Source organism: Somniosus microcephalus, chromosome 9, assembly GCF_052327205.1.
Source record: "Somniosus microcephalus isolate GS21.2 chromosome 9, FLI_Smic_1.0, whole genome shotgun sequence".
Classification (NCBI taxonomy): domain Eukaryota; kingdom Metazoa; phylum Chordata; class Chondrichthyes; order Squaliformes; family Somniosidae; genus Somniosus; species Somniosus microcephalus.
The window spans coordinates 91,116,739-91,133,326 of NC_140995.1; the positions used below are offsets into that span (position 1 = coordinate 91,116,739).

Below are 16,588 nucleotides of genomic sequence, written 5' to 3' on the forward strand. Positions count from 1 at the left end.
TTGAGTTCGTTTGACATGAAGGAGGGACCCCGATCAGGGTGGATGAAATTGGCTGTACCGCAAAGGGGAAAGACTTGATCAAGGCATTTGATCACTGTGGAAATAAGCATATTGGGACAGGGGAAAGCAAAGGGAAAGCGTGAATATTCGTCCACCATAGTAAGTAAGTAGGTGTTTCGCGTTGAGGAAGGCAATGGCCCTTTAAAGTCAATGCTGAGTCGCTGCATAGCATGTATGAGCGAGCCATCCGATGGACGGAAGAATTGCGATTTTAATTCCGCAGAGATTCTACAGGTGGAGCAAGTTCTTTTCACATCTTCCGTAGAAAATGGGAGATTTTTAGATCGCACAAAGTGCAACATATGGGTAACGCCAGGATGGCATATGTCAGTATGAAGATCTGCAAGAGTTGAAGTTGACATAGAAGAGCAGAATGCATGCATGAGGGTATCCGGGGCCACATTCTCTTTGCCGGGTCGATAATGTATGGTGTTGCCAAAGGCGGCCAATTCCATCCTCCAGAGTTGTATTTTGTTATTCTTGATCTTAGTGCATTTCCGGTTATACAGCATAAAGGCCACGGAGCGCTGATCGGTTATAAGCGTGAAATGGCGACGAGCAAGAAAATGACTCTATTTACGTACTGCTTCGATGATAGCTGTAGCCTCCTTCTCGACAGGAGGATAATGGAGCTCGCTACCCTGCAAAGTTCTGGACAGAAATGCAACGGGTCGACCACCTTGATTCAAGGTAGCCGAGATCGCCACATCCGATGCATCGCACTCGACCACGAAAGGAAGATTTTCATCGATGGAACGAAGCGTGGCTTTTTCCAGTTGTCGCTTGAGGAGGTTGAAAGCTGAAATAGACGTTGCTTCCAACGGAAATGACTTCGCGTGAAGCAGGGGCTGGATCTTGTCGGAGAAGTGGGGTATCCACTTCGCATAATAGGTGAACTTGCCAAGTGCCCGACGAAGAGAGCTGAGATTTGTAGGGGGAGGGAGCTCCTGAAGCGGATGAAGTCGCTCCAGATCCGGTATGATGACACCGTTGCCCACCCAGTAGCCAAGGATGTTGACTGATGGTACTGATTTCACAGATTTGGACTCATTTAAGGTTAAGTTGCGACGACTGAGAACGTAAAAAAATTTCTGGAGGTTGGCATCATGCTCCTTCTGGTCATGACCAGCAATGGTAATATTATCCAGCTATGGAAAAGTGTCCGTTAAGTTCTGTTTGACGAGGCTATCCATTGCCCATTGAAAGACAGCCACCCCATTGGTGACCCCAAATGGAAGGCGACAAAACTGATAAAGCCTTTGATTGGCCTCAAAGGCTGTATATGTTTTGTCAGAGTCCTTTAACGGTACTTGATGGTATGCACTCTTTAAATCAAAAGTTGAAAATACCTTGTAATTGGCAAGGTTATTGACCATGTCATCGATGCGTGGTAGTGGGTGCCTAGGCATCCAGGTCGGTATACTGGTTAATAGTTTGCAAGTAATCGATACAAAGACCTTTCCTGTGTTGCTTCAGAGGATTTTTAACAACAATGACTTGAGCCTGCCAGGAAGATGAACATGGCTCAATGATACCGTCAGCTAGAGGGCGAGAGATTTCTGCCTCGATAAAGGATCAATCATCTTGGCTGAAACGTCGTGATTTAGTGACTATGGGCTTACATCGGGGAGAAAGATTGGCAAACAAGGAGGGCTCATCGAGCAAAGTCGCCGAAAGTGCACAAAACGGTACTTTGGAAATAGTAAGCTCCGGCTTTGACCCTCCAAACTCGAAAGTGAGTCTTTTGTGTTGTTTCTGGAAATCCTGTCCCAGGAGCACATCATTGCATAGGTTTTTGAGCACCCCGAGCCGGGTGGAGAAATAAGTGCAGCCATTGAGAATAAGGTCGACAAGACAAAAGCCGGAAGAGTTGGTGGTCAGTGTCGTCCGAGCCATTGCAATTTCCCTGTCTGAGGGGTAAATATGCAGTTTTAACTTACTGACAACCCGCTCACTAATGAAGCTGTCAGAGCTGCATGAGTTGATTAGTGCACTCAAAATGTGTCCATTTACCGAAACCTTCGTGGCTGCATGGGACAGACTTTGGGGGAAAACAGCTGTGATGGGAGGAGGGGCAGTTTTGCCCTTGACAGCTGTAACCTTAGTAGTGGTTCTTGGGGGAGGAGCAGTTTTATAGATAGTAGCTGCAAAACTAACAGAGGCTCTTGACTGGCATATCTTAGAAAAGTGACCTTTCTTACTGCAATGATTGCAGACTGCATTACGAGCAGGACAAAATTTCCTATAGTGGAATGCACCTCCACAGAAGAAACCCTTCCTTCCAGATTGCCAAGGTGCTGCTAGGGCAGGGTCGTCATCAGTGAAGGCTACTAGGGTAGGGCTGTCATCAGCCAGATTGGAGTCATCATCAGTGAGGGCTTCCGCCCGAGGCCTATCGAAGGAGTCACTAAAAGTGATAGCAGCAGCCCGTGCACGTGGTGAAAGATAGGTATCTGCATTCCTCTTTGCTAAGTCCAGAGAACATGCCTGGTCATAGGCAGCCTGTAACTTGAGGGTTTTATTCTCCAACAGACACTGACGTATGAAGGGAGACGCAATTCCATTAATAAAGGAATCATGAATTAACTCCTCCTGGTACTGGTCAGCTGTGACAGCATTAACATTACAATCCTTGCTGAGCCTGCAAAGTTTCTGAAGGAATTCGTCAAGTGATTCCCCGGGTTGTTGTTGAGTTGTGGCCAATAGATGCCGAGCAAAAATTTTGTTTGGGGCCTTAACATATAGTTGCTGTAGTATTTGGATAGCGGCGTCATAGTCTACACAGTCTTCGATATAGTCAAACACATGAGGGGATACATAATTGGCAAGCATTCGTAACTTATTAGGAACATTCTCACCACACTCCTCAAGGAAGTTGCTGAAGGTACGATACCAGTGTTTCCATACCTTAGCAGCTGTAAGTGAATTCGGGTCCAGGTCAAGACGGGTGGGTCTGAGTAGTTTCTCCATGATGGATTGATTACTTCGTCCGAGTTCCCTTCTACAATTTGAGTCATAACCACTCAAATTGTTCTCAAAACCACTGAGTGTGGAGCAGGACAGTTGATTAAATCGATGTAAAAATACTACTGAGCACTTGGTTTGAGTATAAAACAAGGCTTTAATCAACTGTTTCACAACCATGAGATTCTAGTTACATCACTAGTTCCTGGTTACAAAAACGTCCTGAACAAGCTGGGCCCACACCTGAGTATTTATACTCCTTGGATGGCACCACCAGCTGGCCACGCAGTGTTATTTCATGAGCCATTTCTCCATGAATGATAAGATTCATGACAATATCTACTCCATCACAAAGATCGCCTACCTCTAACTCCGTAATGTTGACCATTTCCACCCCTACCTCAGCCTATCTATTGCTTAAACCCTTATCCATGCCTATGTTATCTCCAGACTCGACTATTCCAATGCTTTCTCAGCCAGCCTCCCATCTTCTATGAACTTTAGCACTAGGTGCCACCCATCACCCCATAGCTCGCTGGCCTACATTGACTTCTGGTCCCCAAACACCTCAAAATTAAAATTCTCATTGTCGTGTTTAAATCCCTTTATGAACTTGCCCCTCCCTATCTCTGTAACATCCCCCAGACTGATCCCTCCCCGCTCAGGGAGGGAGTGTGCCATTGCCCCATCCACAAAATCCCAGTGGTGCTACAGTGGTCATGTCGCTGCAGTATCAGAAGAGGCAGAGGGGCAGTTAAAGAGGCAGGAGATCTCCCTCCTGGTAGACCTTGGCAGAAATGTGCAAGCTGGAATGGAAGGATAGGAAGCTACAAGACCCTCTGCCTCCACTGGGAGAATTCAACAACAATAACTTACATTTATATAGCGCCTTTAACATAGGAAGACATCCCAATGCATTCCACAGAAGTGTACTCTGCTGTTACCGCCATTTCCTGGGGATTATCAGCACTTTCCCCTGGTGGCCCCGGAAAGTAGCAGTAGGTGGGGTGGATGATTGTGAAGTTCTCTTGGGACACACCCAAGACCTGCTCCCCGCACCGCCACCCACCACCCCCCTCGCTATTTGCATTGGAGAAGAAGTGATTTGCAGCAGTGCCGGTAGGTGCAGTGAAGCAGTGATAGGCCTCACCACCCACATTTTCCATCATTCTCTGTCACAATCGCTCCCAATTTCAGGCACAATTACAGAGGAGGATCCCACTGAAATGTTTTAAAATGTGTTTTGATTTGATGCTTGTCTTAAAGGGGTTAGCTGCTCCAGACAGGCCCATGGTGAGTTGACAAGCCAGTAGCAGTCAAGAGGTGTTTTAAATGCGGGTCAGGCCATTGTTCTGAAGAGTTCTTGAACAATGGCTTGTTTCATTAGCAATGTCTGGTTATTCAGGAGACATCTAGCACCTTTGTGTTGACAAAGTTCTTTGATCTTTGCCCGTCTCTGAACAAAGGCTTTTTAAAAATCAACACAGAAGTCAGTAAGTAAAGCAGTAGTAAAGGCTGCAAGTGGGGAACCCTTGCCCTGGTAAGGGAGAATTTATGTTTTTACATTAAGTAAAGGATCCCCCCGAAGTGAGCTAGTATATGTGTGTTCATTATTTTTGTAAAAGTACATAAGCAGAAGTTGAACTAATTGTGCCAAGCAAGCTTCATCCCAAAATCTCCGAGATATCTGTGCTCCTCTAATTCTGGCCTCTTGAGCATCCCCAATTTTAATCGCTCCACCATTGGTGGCCGTGCCTTCAGCTGCCAAGGCCCTAAACTCTGGAATTCCCTCCCTAAACCTTTCCGCCTCTCTACCTCTCTTTCCTCCTTTAAGACGCTCCTTAAATCCTACCTCTTTGACCAAGCTTTTGGTCATTTGCCCTAATTTCTCCTTATGTGGCTTGGTGTTAAATTTTGTTTAAAAAGCTCCTGTGAAGCACCTTGGGACATTTTACTACGTTAAAGGCGCTATATAAATAAAAGTTGTTGTTAAGTATTCTGTTTGTGTTGCCTACTGTAGAATAAAGCAGTTTCCAAACTGAACCAAACAACGCCTCAGATAGTGTTAACTTGATCCACCTTTGGAGAGATTAAAGGAGTATACATGCAAGGGAGTTTTATTGTTATACTCTCAGGTCCCGTTACCGCGCTAGCACATACAGAGCAGTGGGAGGGCAGATGTGCCCCACTTGCAGCCAGCTGCTGACTGACTTCAGGACCAGATATTAATATGAAGGTGGGTTCTGAGCTGAGAGGGCGGGGAGATTACATGCGTGAAACCCAGATGTAATGCTAGCGGGTCGGATTCTCCGATTTCGACTTGAATCATTACATTTTTCCTTTTGGGTTTTGCCTCTCCAGGCTGCACTGAAAACCATCCTTTCAGTCCGATTACTGGAACGAAAAGGCCTGAAATGTTGGACTGCCACAATATGAAGCATTATAGCAGCTCTCAGTGAGTCTGCCGCACACCTGCATGAACCTCTTCTTGTTGTTGCACACCAGCTGTGCATTGATGGAATAAAATCCCTTGCGGTTTACAAAAACTCCTGGTTGCTGCGGCGGTGCTCGGATTGCCACATTCGTGTAATCGATGGCACCTGTACCTGTGGGAAGTCGGCCAGAGGCGAATGTGAGTGCCCACTCATTCTGGCCATTGTCATCACGGGAAGGTTACTTACCTCCTCCTAGCCCCGGCAAACAAGCCAACCATCACCTGCCATGTGCATTTATGAGCAGCCTACTGAGGGACTCTCAATATGTCTCCGGTGGTGCACTGAAAGGAGCAGGAGGCAAAGAAATTGAGGGTGCAGTGATTTTGACAGCGATGGGCAATGCATGGCCACCAGGTACAGCAGGGAGCAGCTCTTCTTGAAGGAGACTGAAGATGTCAGTGACCACCTGCAAGGTCAATCTGAGCCAACGGAAGCACTGCTCTTCAGATAGGCCAAGGAAGCTGAGCCTCTGTCTGTAGTCCCTTTCACTTGGGTAGTGCCTCCAATAATCTTGGCCCCTCTGTTGGTCTTCTCTCTGCTGTTCTGCCCCTCTCTCCAGTGCACCTCTCTCCTGTGGACCTCTCCCCTGTGCACGTGCTGATCCCACCACAACACTTCATGACTGCCATAGATAGTGATTGACTTTCTAGTCCGATGTATTGCCAATACATCCATGGCGCATCCCATCCTGTTGGTATTCTGTTTGAAAGCCTCCAAACTTCTGAGAAACCTTTATGCTGACAAAAACTCTCTGCTAAACGTTTGCCAGAGGGAATTGACAAAGCAACTGTAAGCACTGAGCCTTTATTGAGATTGGGTAACCTGAACTTCAAAGACCCCCCATGAAGTGCACCTCAAACTCGCTTCCTTTTCACTGGCGAGTTTCTCAAGCCCTGGAAACACGAGCTGGAGCTGTTAAATTCAAAAGACTGTTTAAATCAATTGAAGATCCTCTCATTACCATGTAATTATGATGTTAAAGGCTGTGTTTATTACCGACCACCTATCCTAATGATCGCGCTGCCTCCGGCGAGAAGGTTACTTTATACCCAGGAGTGGGCGTGTTGGAGCCGGGTTGCGGTCACACTTCAATTTTCACTTCCCACCCAACCCCAACCCACCCATTCTTGGGGGTTAAAATTCCCCCAGGTGTCTCTCTTCAAAGGCTCACAGGGATCAAAGAAACTTAGCAACACTAAGGTGCTGAATGTCTCCTGAACGACCTGGCATTGCTAATGAATGGGCCATTGTTGGGGATCTGTGCAAAACGAGTACACTTAAATTACCTTTTGTCTGTCTATGGATGGCCAGCCCAGCATGGGGCTATCTGGGGAAACTACTCACTTTCAGACAAGCTTCTGCCCAAAATACATATTAAAATCACTGATGACCACGTCCTTTTTATGAAAAAATAGCCACAATATCCCAACCATGACAGACAGTTTATGATAACTAAGGTGCTGGTAACAGCTATACCTTTTATCACTACTGAAGACCATGTACAGCAGGCACCTCAAAGCACTGGAGAGGTACCACCAACGCTGCCTCCGCAAGATCCTGCAAATCCATTGGCAGGATAGGCGCACCAACGTCAGTGTTCTTGCTCAGACCAACATCCCCAGCATCGAAGCTTTGACCACGCTCGATCAGCTCCGATGGATGGGTCACATTGTCCGCATGTCCAATACGAGACTCCCAAAACAAGCTTTCTACTCGGAGCTCCGGCATGGCAAGAGAGCCCCAGGTGGGCAGAGGAAACGCTTCAAGGACACCCTCAAAGCCTCCTTGAAAAAGTGTAACATCCCCATCGACACCTGGGAATCCCTGGCCCAAAACCGCACAAAGTGGAGGAGAAGCATCCGGGAAGGCGCCGAACACCTCGAGTCTCTTCGCCAAGAGCAAGCGGAAGCCAAGCGCAGATAGCACAAGCAGCATACGTCAACCCAAGCACCCTACCCACCCGCCCCTTCAACCACCGTCTGCCCCGCTTGTGACAGAGACTGTAGGTCCCGCATTGGACTCATCAGTCGCCTGCAAACTCATTTTTAATGTGGAAGCAAGTCATCCTCAGTTCCGAGGGACTGCTTAAGAAGAAGACTGAAGATGCTGGATGACCTTCATAAAATAGAGCTGCAATGTGCTAAACCAGGGTCATAGATATGCAGGTCTAGACACAAACACAGAGGTCCAGGAGAACAGAAAAGCTGGGACAGGACCAATGTTTCTATAGATGTATATTTATTCTCCATCAGAATTCTTTTATGACCTAATTCTACATGTAAGAAAGGAGCTAGCATTGACAACACCTTTCCTTTTCTTATGTTTGACAGTAACTTGCATTTATATATGTCCTGATTTTAAGCCTGCCTGCCCAACGAACAGGCAGATAAAACAGTGATAAAGTACCTATCATTCCATTCCTGATGCGCTCCCGCCCCCTGCCATTTTAACCGCAGGCAGGCCGGGTCCTCATGAATATATTAAAATCAGGTCCCATGATACAATTAGGACCCCAATGCCATTTTAACTAAAAATCATTGCAGTTCCATCCAGTGCCGGACTTGCCAGTAAAACCAGCGGAATTAGTGTCTGAGAGCCACTGAAGAAGTATTTAATGGGACACCTACCTGCAGCTCATTGGATCACAGGATCATTGTGCTATTTGAATTGCCAGTCTTTTATTGCATCCAGAGCGTTATTGACAGCACAAATGTTGCCATCAGGGCACGAGAACACCAGCCAGCAGTATTGGTCAATAGAAAAGGCTACCACTCCATTAATGTCCAGGTAGTGACCGATTACAGAAAGAGGATCATGCAAGGTATCCAAGCAACTGTCATGATGCATTTATCCTGAAACACTGAACCATCCACCCAATATTCAACCCTTCCAGGACTGTGGCAGGACGACTGCTGGGGGACAGATGTGGCTCATGACATCGCTCCGCAACCCCACCATGCCTGAGCAACACAAGTATAATCAAAGCCAAGGAATGACCAGGGTCATTATTGAGCAACAACAACAACAACTTGCACAGCATAGGGAAGCTGAAGGAGAGGTTTAGGTATCTCAATAGGTCTGGGGACTCCCTACAATATGTCCCACAAAGAGTCTCCAGCATCGTAACGGTGTGGTGTGCTGCACACTGCACAACCTCGCCATATAAAAGGTCAGCATTTGGAGGAGGCGCAGCAGCAGCAGCGATCCTCATCAGATAAAAAAAATTCCAGGGGAAGGGTGAAGAAGCAATATTAGAGGGAGGGCCACTTCAACACCTTGCAGTAAGATCTCTGAGGGATGCGTTAATTGCTCAGCGATTCCAGTGACTTGCTCATTCCCCTGCTCTGAAAACTTACACAGCATTGCTCTACTGAAAAGTCTTTGTTACATCCTTCACCACTTCCATCAACCTGTATTAAAGAGCATTCAAATCATTCAACCAGCTTCCATATCAATACAGAATCAGAAGTTGTTATTAAACCACACTGCAAATCAAAATGCCAAATGTGATAAATGTGATTAATTTAATGGCAAACATAATAATTGCCTTCCATTCATTTCTCACCCAAGTGATCAACCCATAGAGCTTTTTTGTAAAAGAAGGTTTACTGACTCTGGTACTCCTACGAGGTGCTCCCCTAGTGGCCTCAGCAAAGCTGGTGGCAGGCGGCTGTTGCTCATGTTAAAACCCTTGAGATGCTTGTGGTTGGTGATTTCTGGGTGCTCGATCTTGTGAGGACCCAGCTGCAGACTGCTGAACCTCAGCTGCTGCCGGGCAGACTGGCCAAGTTGACTTGCTGGCACTGAGGCCGGTATTGGTGGAGAGGGTGGCGAAGAAGCACTTGTGCTGGCACACAGAGTGGTCAACGCGTACTGGTCCCATAGCATGACAGCCACTCACATGGGGCTGGTGCTCATCACATACACTTAGTTTTTTTCCTTTATTTCATTTAAACTATGGGTACGATAATTAAATAAATATAAATACAACAACAACTTTTATTTATATAGCGCCTTTAACATAGAAAAACATCCTAAAGCGCTTCACAGGAATATTATAAGAGAAAAAATTTGACATCGAGCCACATAAGGAGAAATTAGGGCAAGTGACCAAAAGCTTGGTCAAACAGGTAGGTTTTAAGGAGTGTCTTAAAGGTGGAAAGAGAGGTATAGGGGCGGAGAGGTTTAGGCAGGGAATTCCAGAGCTTAGGGCCTAGGCAACAGAAGGCACAGCCACCAATGGTTGAGCGATTATAATCAGGGATGCTCAAGAGGGCAGAATTAGAGGAGCGCAGATATCTCAGGGGATTGTGGGGCTGGAGGAGATTACAGAGATAGGGAGGGGCAAGGCCATAGAGGGATTTGAAAACAAGGATGAGAATTTTGAAATCGAGGCACTGCTTAACGGGGAGCCAATGTAGGTCAGCGAGCACAGGGGTGATGGGTGAACGGGGCTTGGTGCGAGTTAGGACACGGGCAGCCGAGTTTTGGATAACCTCAAGTTTACATAGGGTAGAACGTGGGAGATCAGCCAGGAGTGCATTGGATAGTCAAGTCTAGAGGTAACAAAGGCATGGATGAGGGTTTCAGCAGTGGATGAGCTGAGGCAAGGGCGGAGACGTGTTGTGTCATTGTGTTGAGATTTCAAATATTTCTTATTTTTAGTGTCAGGAAGATGAGTGAAATATATTTGCATTCATCGGTTTATGCCCTGGATTGTAACTGTGTACCAGAAATAACTGTTAATTCAAATCCAACAATTTATAACTGTTTTCATTGCTCATTTAGTTACCCTCAGCTGTTGTTACACACTGACTCTGTTGCAGAAGTTAGAACAGCGGAGCATTCAGTGGAAATTCAGGATAAAATGAAGTTCAACACTGAAGCAAAAGTTTTGTGCTAAATGCAAGGTTGACAATGTTGATAGAGTAATGTGGATCTGTAACTGAACCTTACATTACCAGCTTAAAGCAGAAGCAAGTATATATACATAATTCTGTTTTTTATTTATTCTGGGATGGGGCATTGCTAGTAAGGCTGGCATTTATTGTTCGTCCCTAGTTGCCCTGGAGAAGGTAGTGGTGGGCCTTCTTGAACCACTGCAGTCCATGTGGTAAAGGTACTTCCACAATGCTGTTAGGTAAGAAGTTCAAGGATTTTGACCCAGCAATGATGAAGGAACAGCGATATATGCGCAAGTGAAGAAATTGTGTGAGTTGGAGGGGAACTTGGAGGTGATAGTGTTCCCATGTGCCTACTGTCTTCTAGGTGGTGAAGGTTGCAAGTTTGGGAATTGCTGCTGAAGAAGCCATGGACTCAACTGTGGGACAACTCTCACATCTTTGGTACCAGTCCCCAGATGTTGGTGAGGAGGACATTGCAGGGTCGACTGTGCTGGGTGTGCCTTTGTTGTGTCCTGATTCGATGCCTAGGTTGCAGCCAAGTGGTCCGTACAATTTGATTCTTGTTTTACTTTCTAGCAATTTGATACAACTGAGTAACTCACTATGCCACTTCAGAGGGCAGTTAAGAGTCAACAATATTGACCTTTGGGTGGCCAACTGGTGGAGTGTGCTGGTCAGTCGCTCAGTCGGGAGTGCCCCCTGTAATTTTGAGGCCCTGCCTCATTTACATTTGCCATACGAGCTGCAGGGTGCCAAACAGGCGTCCTGATGTAGCTCACCAAATTTGGCAAAGGAAACTGGGCCGAAGCTGCAGCCTGGCGGGGGAGGGGGCGGGTGGGGCACGCAATTGTAGAGGGTGGGGGTCCCGGGCGCAGCGCCCCAGAAGAAAATAAGTGCAGCTCATGATTTAGAGCCATAAACTCCTGCAATCCTAGTCTCTATTCTCGGTATCCTCCCAATACTTCTGAAAAAGTTCAAACTTGTCTGCCTTTTTAGCAGAAAGAACCTGTCTAAAGTGGCTTAACTAACAAAAGCCATAAAATAACTTCTGCAGCTATCTCGTTGGAAGCCAGCATTATAAAGAGCAGTTGCATTCAATTGTTTACATGGATTTATATGCTGGCTGTACAACACTAGGTGCTCAACATAAACAGGAGGCTGGACTATGTTAATCTATGTTGCTAATGATAATTAGTACTGTACTGAAGTAGTACTTTTTAAAAATCATTTAGTGCTGCCTTAAAAATATTTGTTTTGCACTTACCTCAGGGCGCTTGATTTCTTCGGTCACATAATTTAAGTTATTCCATCCATCATAGGACCACATCCCCTGTTGGAAAGCAATTCCCACTGAGCCAATTCCTCCCATTGTTCCTTGAAAGGCATTCTGGAAGCTGCGTGTGTGTCCCCTAAAGATCAACACTATCCCACCTATCACAATGACAAGCAGGGACAGTAGTTTGGCAAAAGTGAAGATATTTTGAATACGGGTTGCCAGTTTCACATTAAGACCATTTATGATAGCTATAATTAAAATGCTAGCAGCAGCTGTACATTTTATCACGGCTGAAGGTGGTGGACATCCTTCATAAAATGGAGCTGCAACGTACTGCGCCAGGCTCAGAGATATTGCCGCAATACCAGCAGGTCTCGCTACAAACACAGAGGTCCAGGAGAACAGAAAAGCAGGGACAGGACCAAAATTTCTTAAGATGTATATGTACTCTCCACCAGATTCTTTTATGACAGTCCCTAGTTCTACATATGAGAAAGCAGCTACGATGCACACCAGCCCACAGGCTGTCCATATCAAAAGGCTGGCTCCAGGACTCCCAATATATCGTAACACCCATTCTGGTGACATGAAGATGCCAGATCCAATCATTGTCCCTACAATTAAACAAACAGCACTAATTAATCCTACTTCACGTTTTAAATTCAGTTTTCCTGTAGTTGCATCCATAGCCAAGGTTGAGTTAACAAAGACAAAGCTTGTTCCTTTCGTCCTTTTCTCACCTACAGCAATACTGGATATCTATGTTGAAATTTTTTAGTATGTGCAGAGGTCCAAGTCTGTTTTTCAGGATCCGTGTTTTGTAATTATTAACTGTTCTGTTAACTATCAGTCCTAAATCTTCAGATAAATTGCTGGTGTGCAAAGTACAAGATAAAACATTAGTGCTAAAGATTATGGTATAACTATTTCAGTAAGATAACAGAAAACTTAACATAAGAGCATAAGAAATAGGAGCAGGAGTAGGCCATTCAGCCCCTCGAACCTGCTCCACCATTCAATAAGATCATGGCTGAACTTCTACCTCATCTCCACTTTCCTGCACTATCCCCATATCCCTTGATTCCCTTAACATCCAAAAATCTATCGATCTCTGTATTGAATATACTCAACGAATGAGCCTCCACAGCCCTATGGGGTAGAGAATTCCAAAGATTCACCACCCTCTGAATGAAGAAATTCTCCTAATCTCAGTCCTAAATGGCTGACCCCTTATTCTGAGACTGTGACCCCTGGTTCTAGACTCCCCAGTCAGGGGAAACATCCTCCCTGCATCTACCCTGTCAAGCCCTGTAAGAATTTTGTATGTTTCATTGAGATCACCTCTCATTCTTCTAAACTCTAGAGAATATATACCTAGTCTACTCAATCTCTCCTCATAGGACAATACCCCATCCCAGGAATCAGTCTGGTGAACCTTCGTTGCACTCCCTCTATGGCAAGTATATCCTTCCTTAGGTAAGGAGACCAAAACTGTACACAATACTCCAGGTGTAGTCTCACCAAGGGCCTATATAATTGCAGTAAGACGTCTTTACTCTTATACTCAAATCCTCTTGTAATAAAGGCATATGGTAATAAACCATTTGCTTTCCTAATTGCTTGCTGTACCTACATATTAACTTTCAGTGTTTCGTATACAAGGACACCCAGGTCCCTCTGAACACCAGCATTTCCCAATCTCTCACCATTTAAAAAATACTCTGCTTTTCTATTTTTCCTACCAAAGTGGATAACTTCACATTTCTCCACATTATATTCCATTTGCCATGTTCTTGCCCACTCACTTAGCTTGTCTATATCCGCTTGAAGCCTCTTTGCATCTTCCTCACAACTTACATTCCCACTTTGTATCATCAACAAACTTGGATATATTACATTTGATCCCTTCACCCAAATCATTGATGTAGATTGTGAATAGCTGAGGCCCAAGCACTGATCCTTGCGGTACCCCACTAGTTACAGCCTGCCAACCCGAAAATGACCCCTCTATTCCTACTCTGTTTTCTGTCCATCAACCAATCCACAATCCATGCTAGTATATTACCCCCAATCCCATGAGCCCTAATTTTGTTTAATAACCTCTTGTGTGGCACCTTATCAAATGCCTTCTGACAATCCAAATCATTGATTAAGGGAGATTTCTGTTAGATCCGTGGTTCAGTGGATAAAGAATTACACAGATGCTGTACATAACAAACAACAGGTCTTTACTGGAGGAGGGTCATCTCTAGACTGGGGTACAGAGGCATGCGCACAGCTTATATACCGGTGTGGTTACTGCCGGTACTACACTATACAGGAGCTGTAAAAAGTAGTTCTGACTTAAAGCACATACACTACAATTCCTCCCTTTTTAGATTAATAATACCCCCTTAATATTCAAGTAACAATTACATTTTTACATGTACATTCAATAACAAAAAGTCCATTTATAGATTCAGTCTTTGGGGCGGCTTCCTGACCCTTTCGGGATAGCGCCTTTCCGGAGGTTCTTGTTCTTGGTGCAGAGGCGATTCTGACCCCTTTTCATCGGGTAGTTCATCGGGTTCCACTGCTACTGGGTCTGAAGTAGATGCTACCGGTATGTCGGGTTCATCCCCAGGTACTCGAGACATGGGGTTGACGCCTTCCTGTGACGCTAAGATCTGATCGACGTGGCGTCTCACAATGTTCTCCCCGACATCCACTGTGTACATTAATGGCCCCTGCCTTGTACATATCGTTCCGGGTTGCCACTTCTCTGTTCGATAGTCACGGGCCAAGACTGGTTGCCCTACATTGAAGCTCCTTGTCGGCTTCTCGTTGATGTGCTGGAATTGTTTGTCCTCAACATTTCTTCGCACATTTGGTCTGAGCAAGTCCAGACGAGATCTCAACCTTCGGTTAAAGAACATCATGGCCGGGGTCTGGTTGGTAACTGCATGTGTCGCGTTTCGGTAGGCTAATAAGAAATTGTCCATGTTATGCTGTAGTGGAATTTCCTCGTCGCACATGACCATTATCGCCTTCTTAAAGGTTTGTACGAACCTCTCAGCCAATCCATTGGTGGCTGGATGATACGGGGCGGATGTGTAATGCCTTATCCCATTCCTTTTCATGAATTTTTGGAACTCGTCGGACACAAACTGTGGTCCATTATCGGAGCAGATCTGCTCTGGCAAACCGTTTCTGGCAAATATGGTCTGTAGGACTGCAATCGTTTTCTCTGTAGTGGTTGAAGACATCTTTATCACCTCAGGCCACTTTGAATGAGCATCCACTGCTATTAAGAACATTGAGTCCATGAATGGACCAGCGAAATCAATGTGCACCCGTTGCCATGGAGAGGAGGGCCACTCCCTTGGGTGTAGAGGGGCATGTGGTGGTGCATGTAAAGTCTGTGGGTTGTATAGCGAAGTAATACACAGACTACAAGAGTAACTTAAACAGGACTTTACTATTCGAAGGTCAGGGCGAATCTGCCCAATAAATTCTGCCACAGCACTTATATACCGGTGTGGTCACCGTCGGTATTACAGTATACAGCAGCCAGGATAAAGTAGTGCCACACCTAAAATAGTTCTCTTAAAGGTGGACGGTTACATAAAATAGTTCTCTTAAAGGTAGAATGGTTACATACACTACAATCCTCCTTTTTTAGCTTACAACATACTTATTCTCCATTAAACATACATGTATTCAACTTCATGTAAAACAATACACAGATATAGTCTCTGTGGAAAACAGTTCACAATTTCAGTCTCTGTGGAAAACAGTTCACAGATTTAGTCTCTGTGGAGGCGTCTCCTGTGCTTCTTAACTCAGTCCGGACAACGCCTCCGTGGTGTAGCAGTTCCCGGTGGTGTAGTCGGTTCACGTTGCTGGAGTGACTCATCCAATAGTCCTTCCCTAAACTTAACAGCTTGAACTTCCGTCACTTCTGAACCAGCATTGCTGACTTTTAAAAACCACTGGATTCCTTGGGAAGTTTTTCTACTTCCAACTGATTTGGCTCCATTCGGAGGGAGCACGTGCGTGGTCTGGTAGAGGTGATAATGGTTCAGATGGTCATTATTTTCTGCTTCGTCTTTTCCTTTTCTGCTTCTTGGAGACTCTCTGGGCTCCACTGTCAGCTGCCAGCTGCCTGCACAGTTCCTCCCGTAGTAGCGCCACCATCTCCCGATGTTCCTTAGACTTTTTGTGATTCATCAAGGTTTCTGCACTTTGGGAGTTTTCATCACAAGCTGGGCAGAACAGGTCCTCGTAATATTCGGTGTCGCTCAACAGGTCATGGTCATATTCGGTGTCATCCTGAGCTAAGCCAGCGGGAGGGTCTTCTATTCCCTCCCTACCCAGCTGGATGTTAGCCAACTTTTGTTCCAAATCCTGACATCTTTCCTGAAGAGACTTCTTCATGTGTTCAGCTTCATCCCGCTTTTCCTGGGCTTCCTGCAAGTCTTTTACTAATGACATCATTTGTGATTTCAATACTTCAACTTCATTCAGAGATTGATTGATCGGACTATTCAATCCCTCTACTGAAGTAACTGTTTCAGTATCCTGTTGTTCTGCATTGACGTGAGTCAGCGTACTTTCGGCATCCAAGAGCGGCTCCGCTGCAGTCTTCTCAGTCTGTGTTGCCACCTCAGCTATTTCAATAACTTTTGAGAGTTCCGAACCCCTTTTCTTTGAAGATTGAGGCTCGTGTTCAAGTTTTTCCCATTTCGGGGTCTTGTCCCTCAGCATATGAAGAAGTTGGCTGACTGTTAACTCTTCAGCCATCATCCATTTCCCATTAGCTGCAGGGCTGTTTACAAACTTGCCCTGGGGCTCCTTTGCTGTTTCTACTTTGCCATCATCCGCAGCCTCCACCATTCGAATTCCCACAA

General features: G+C 45.6%; 1 protein-coding gene across 1 annotated transcript in view; it reads right to left on the minus strand.

Annotated features, from left to right (window-relative positions):
- LOC147112520 (b(0,+)-type amino acid transporter 1) overlaps positions 1–12,407 on the minus strand; it is a 33,794-nt gene extending 21,387 nt beyond the window's left edge. The window contains exon 1 of the mRNA XM_085996836.1: positions 11,688–12,407. Within this exon, the coding sequence (XP_085852962.1) occupies positions 11,688–12,386 (699 nt within the window). The 5' untranslated portion in view covers positions 12,387–12,407. The remainder of the gene's footprint in view (positions 1–11,687) is intronic.
- Between the last annotated feature and the right edge of the window lie 4,181 nt (positions 12,408–16,588).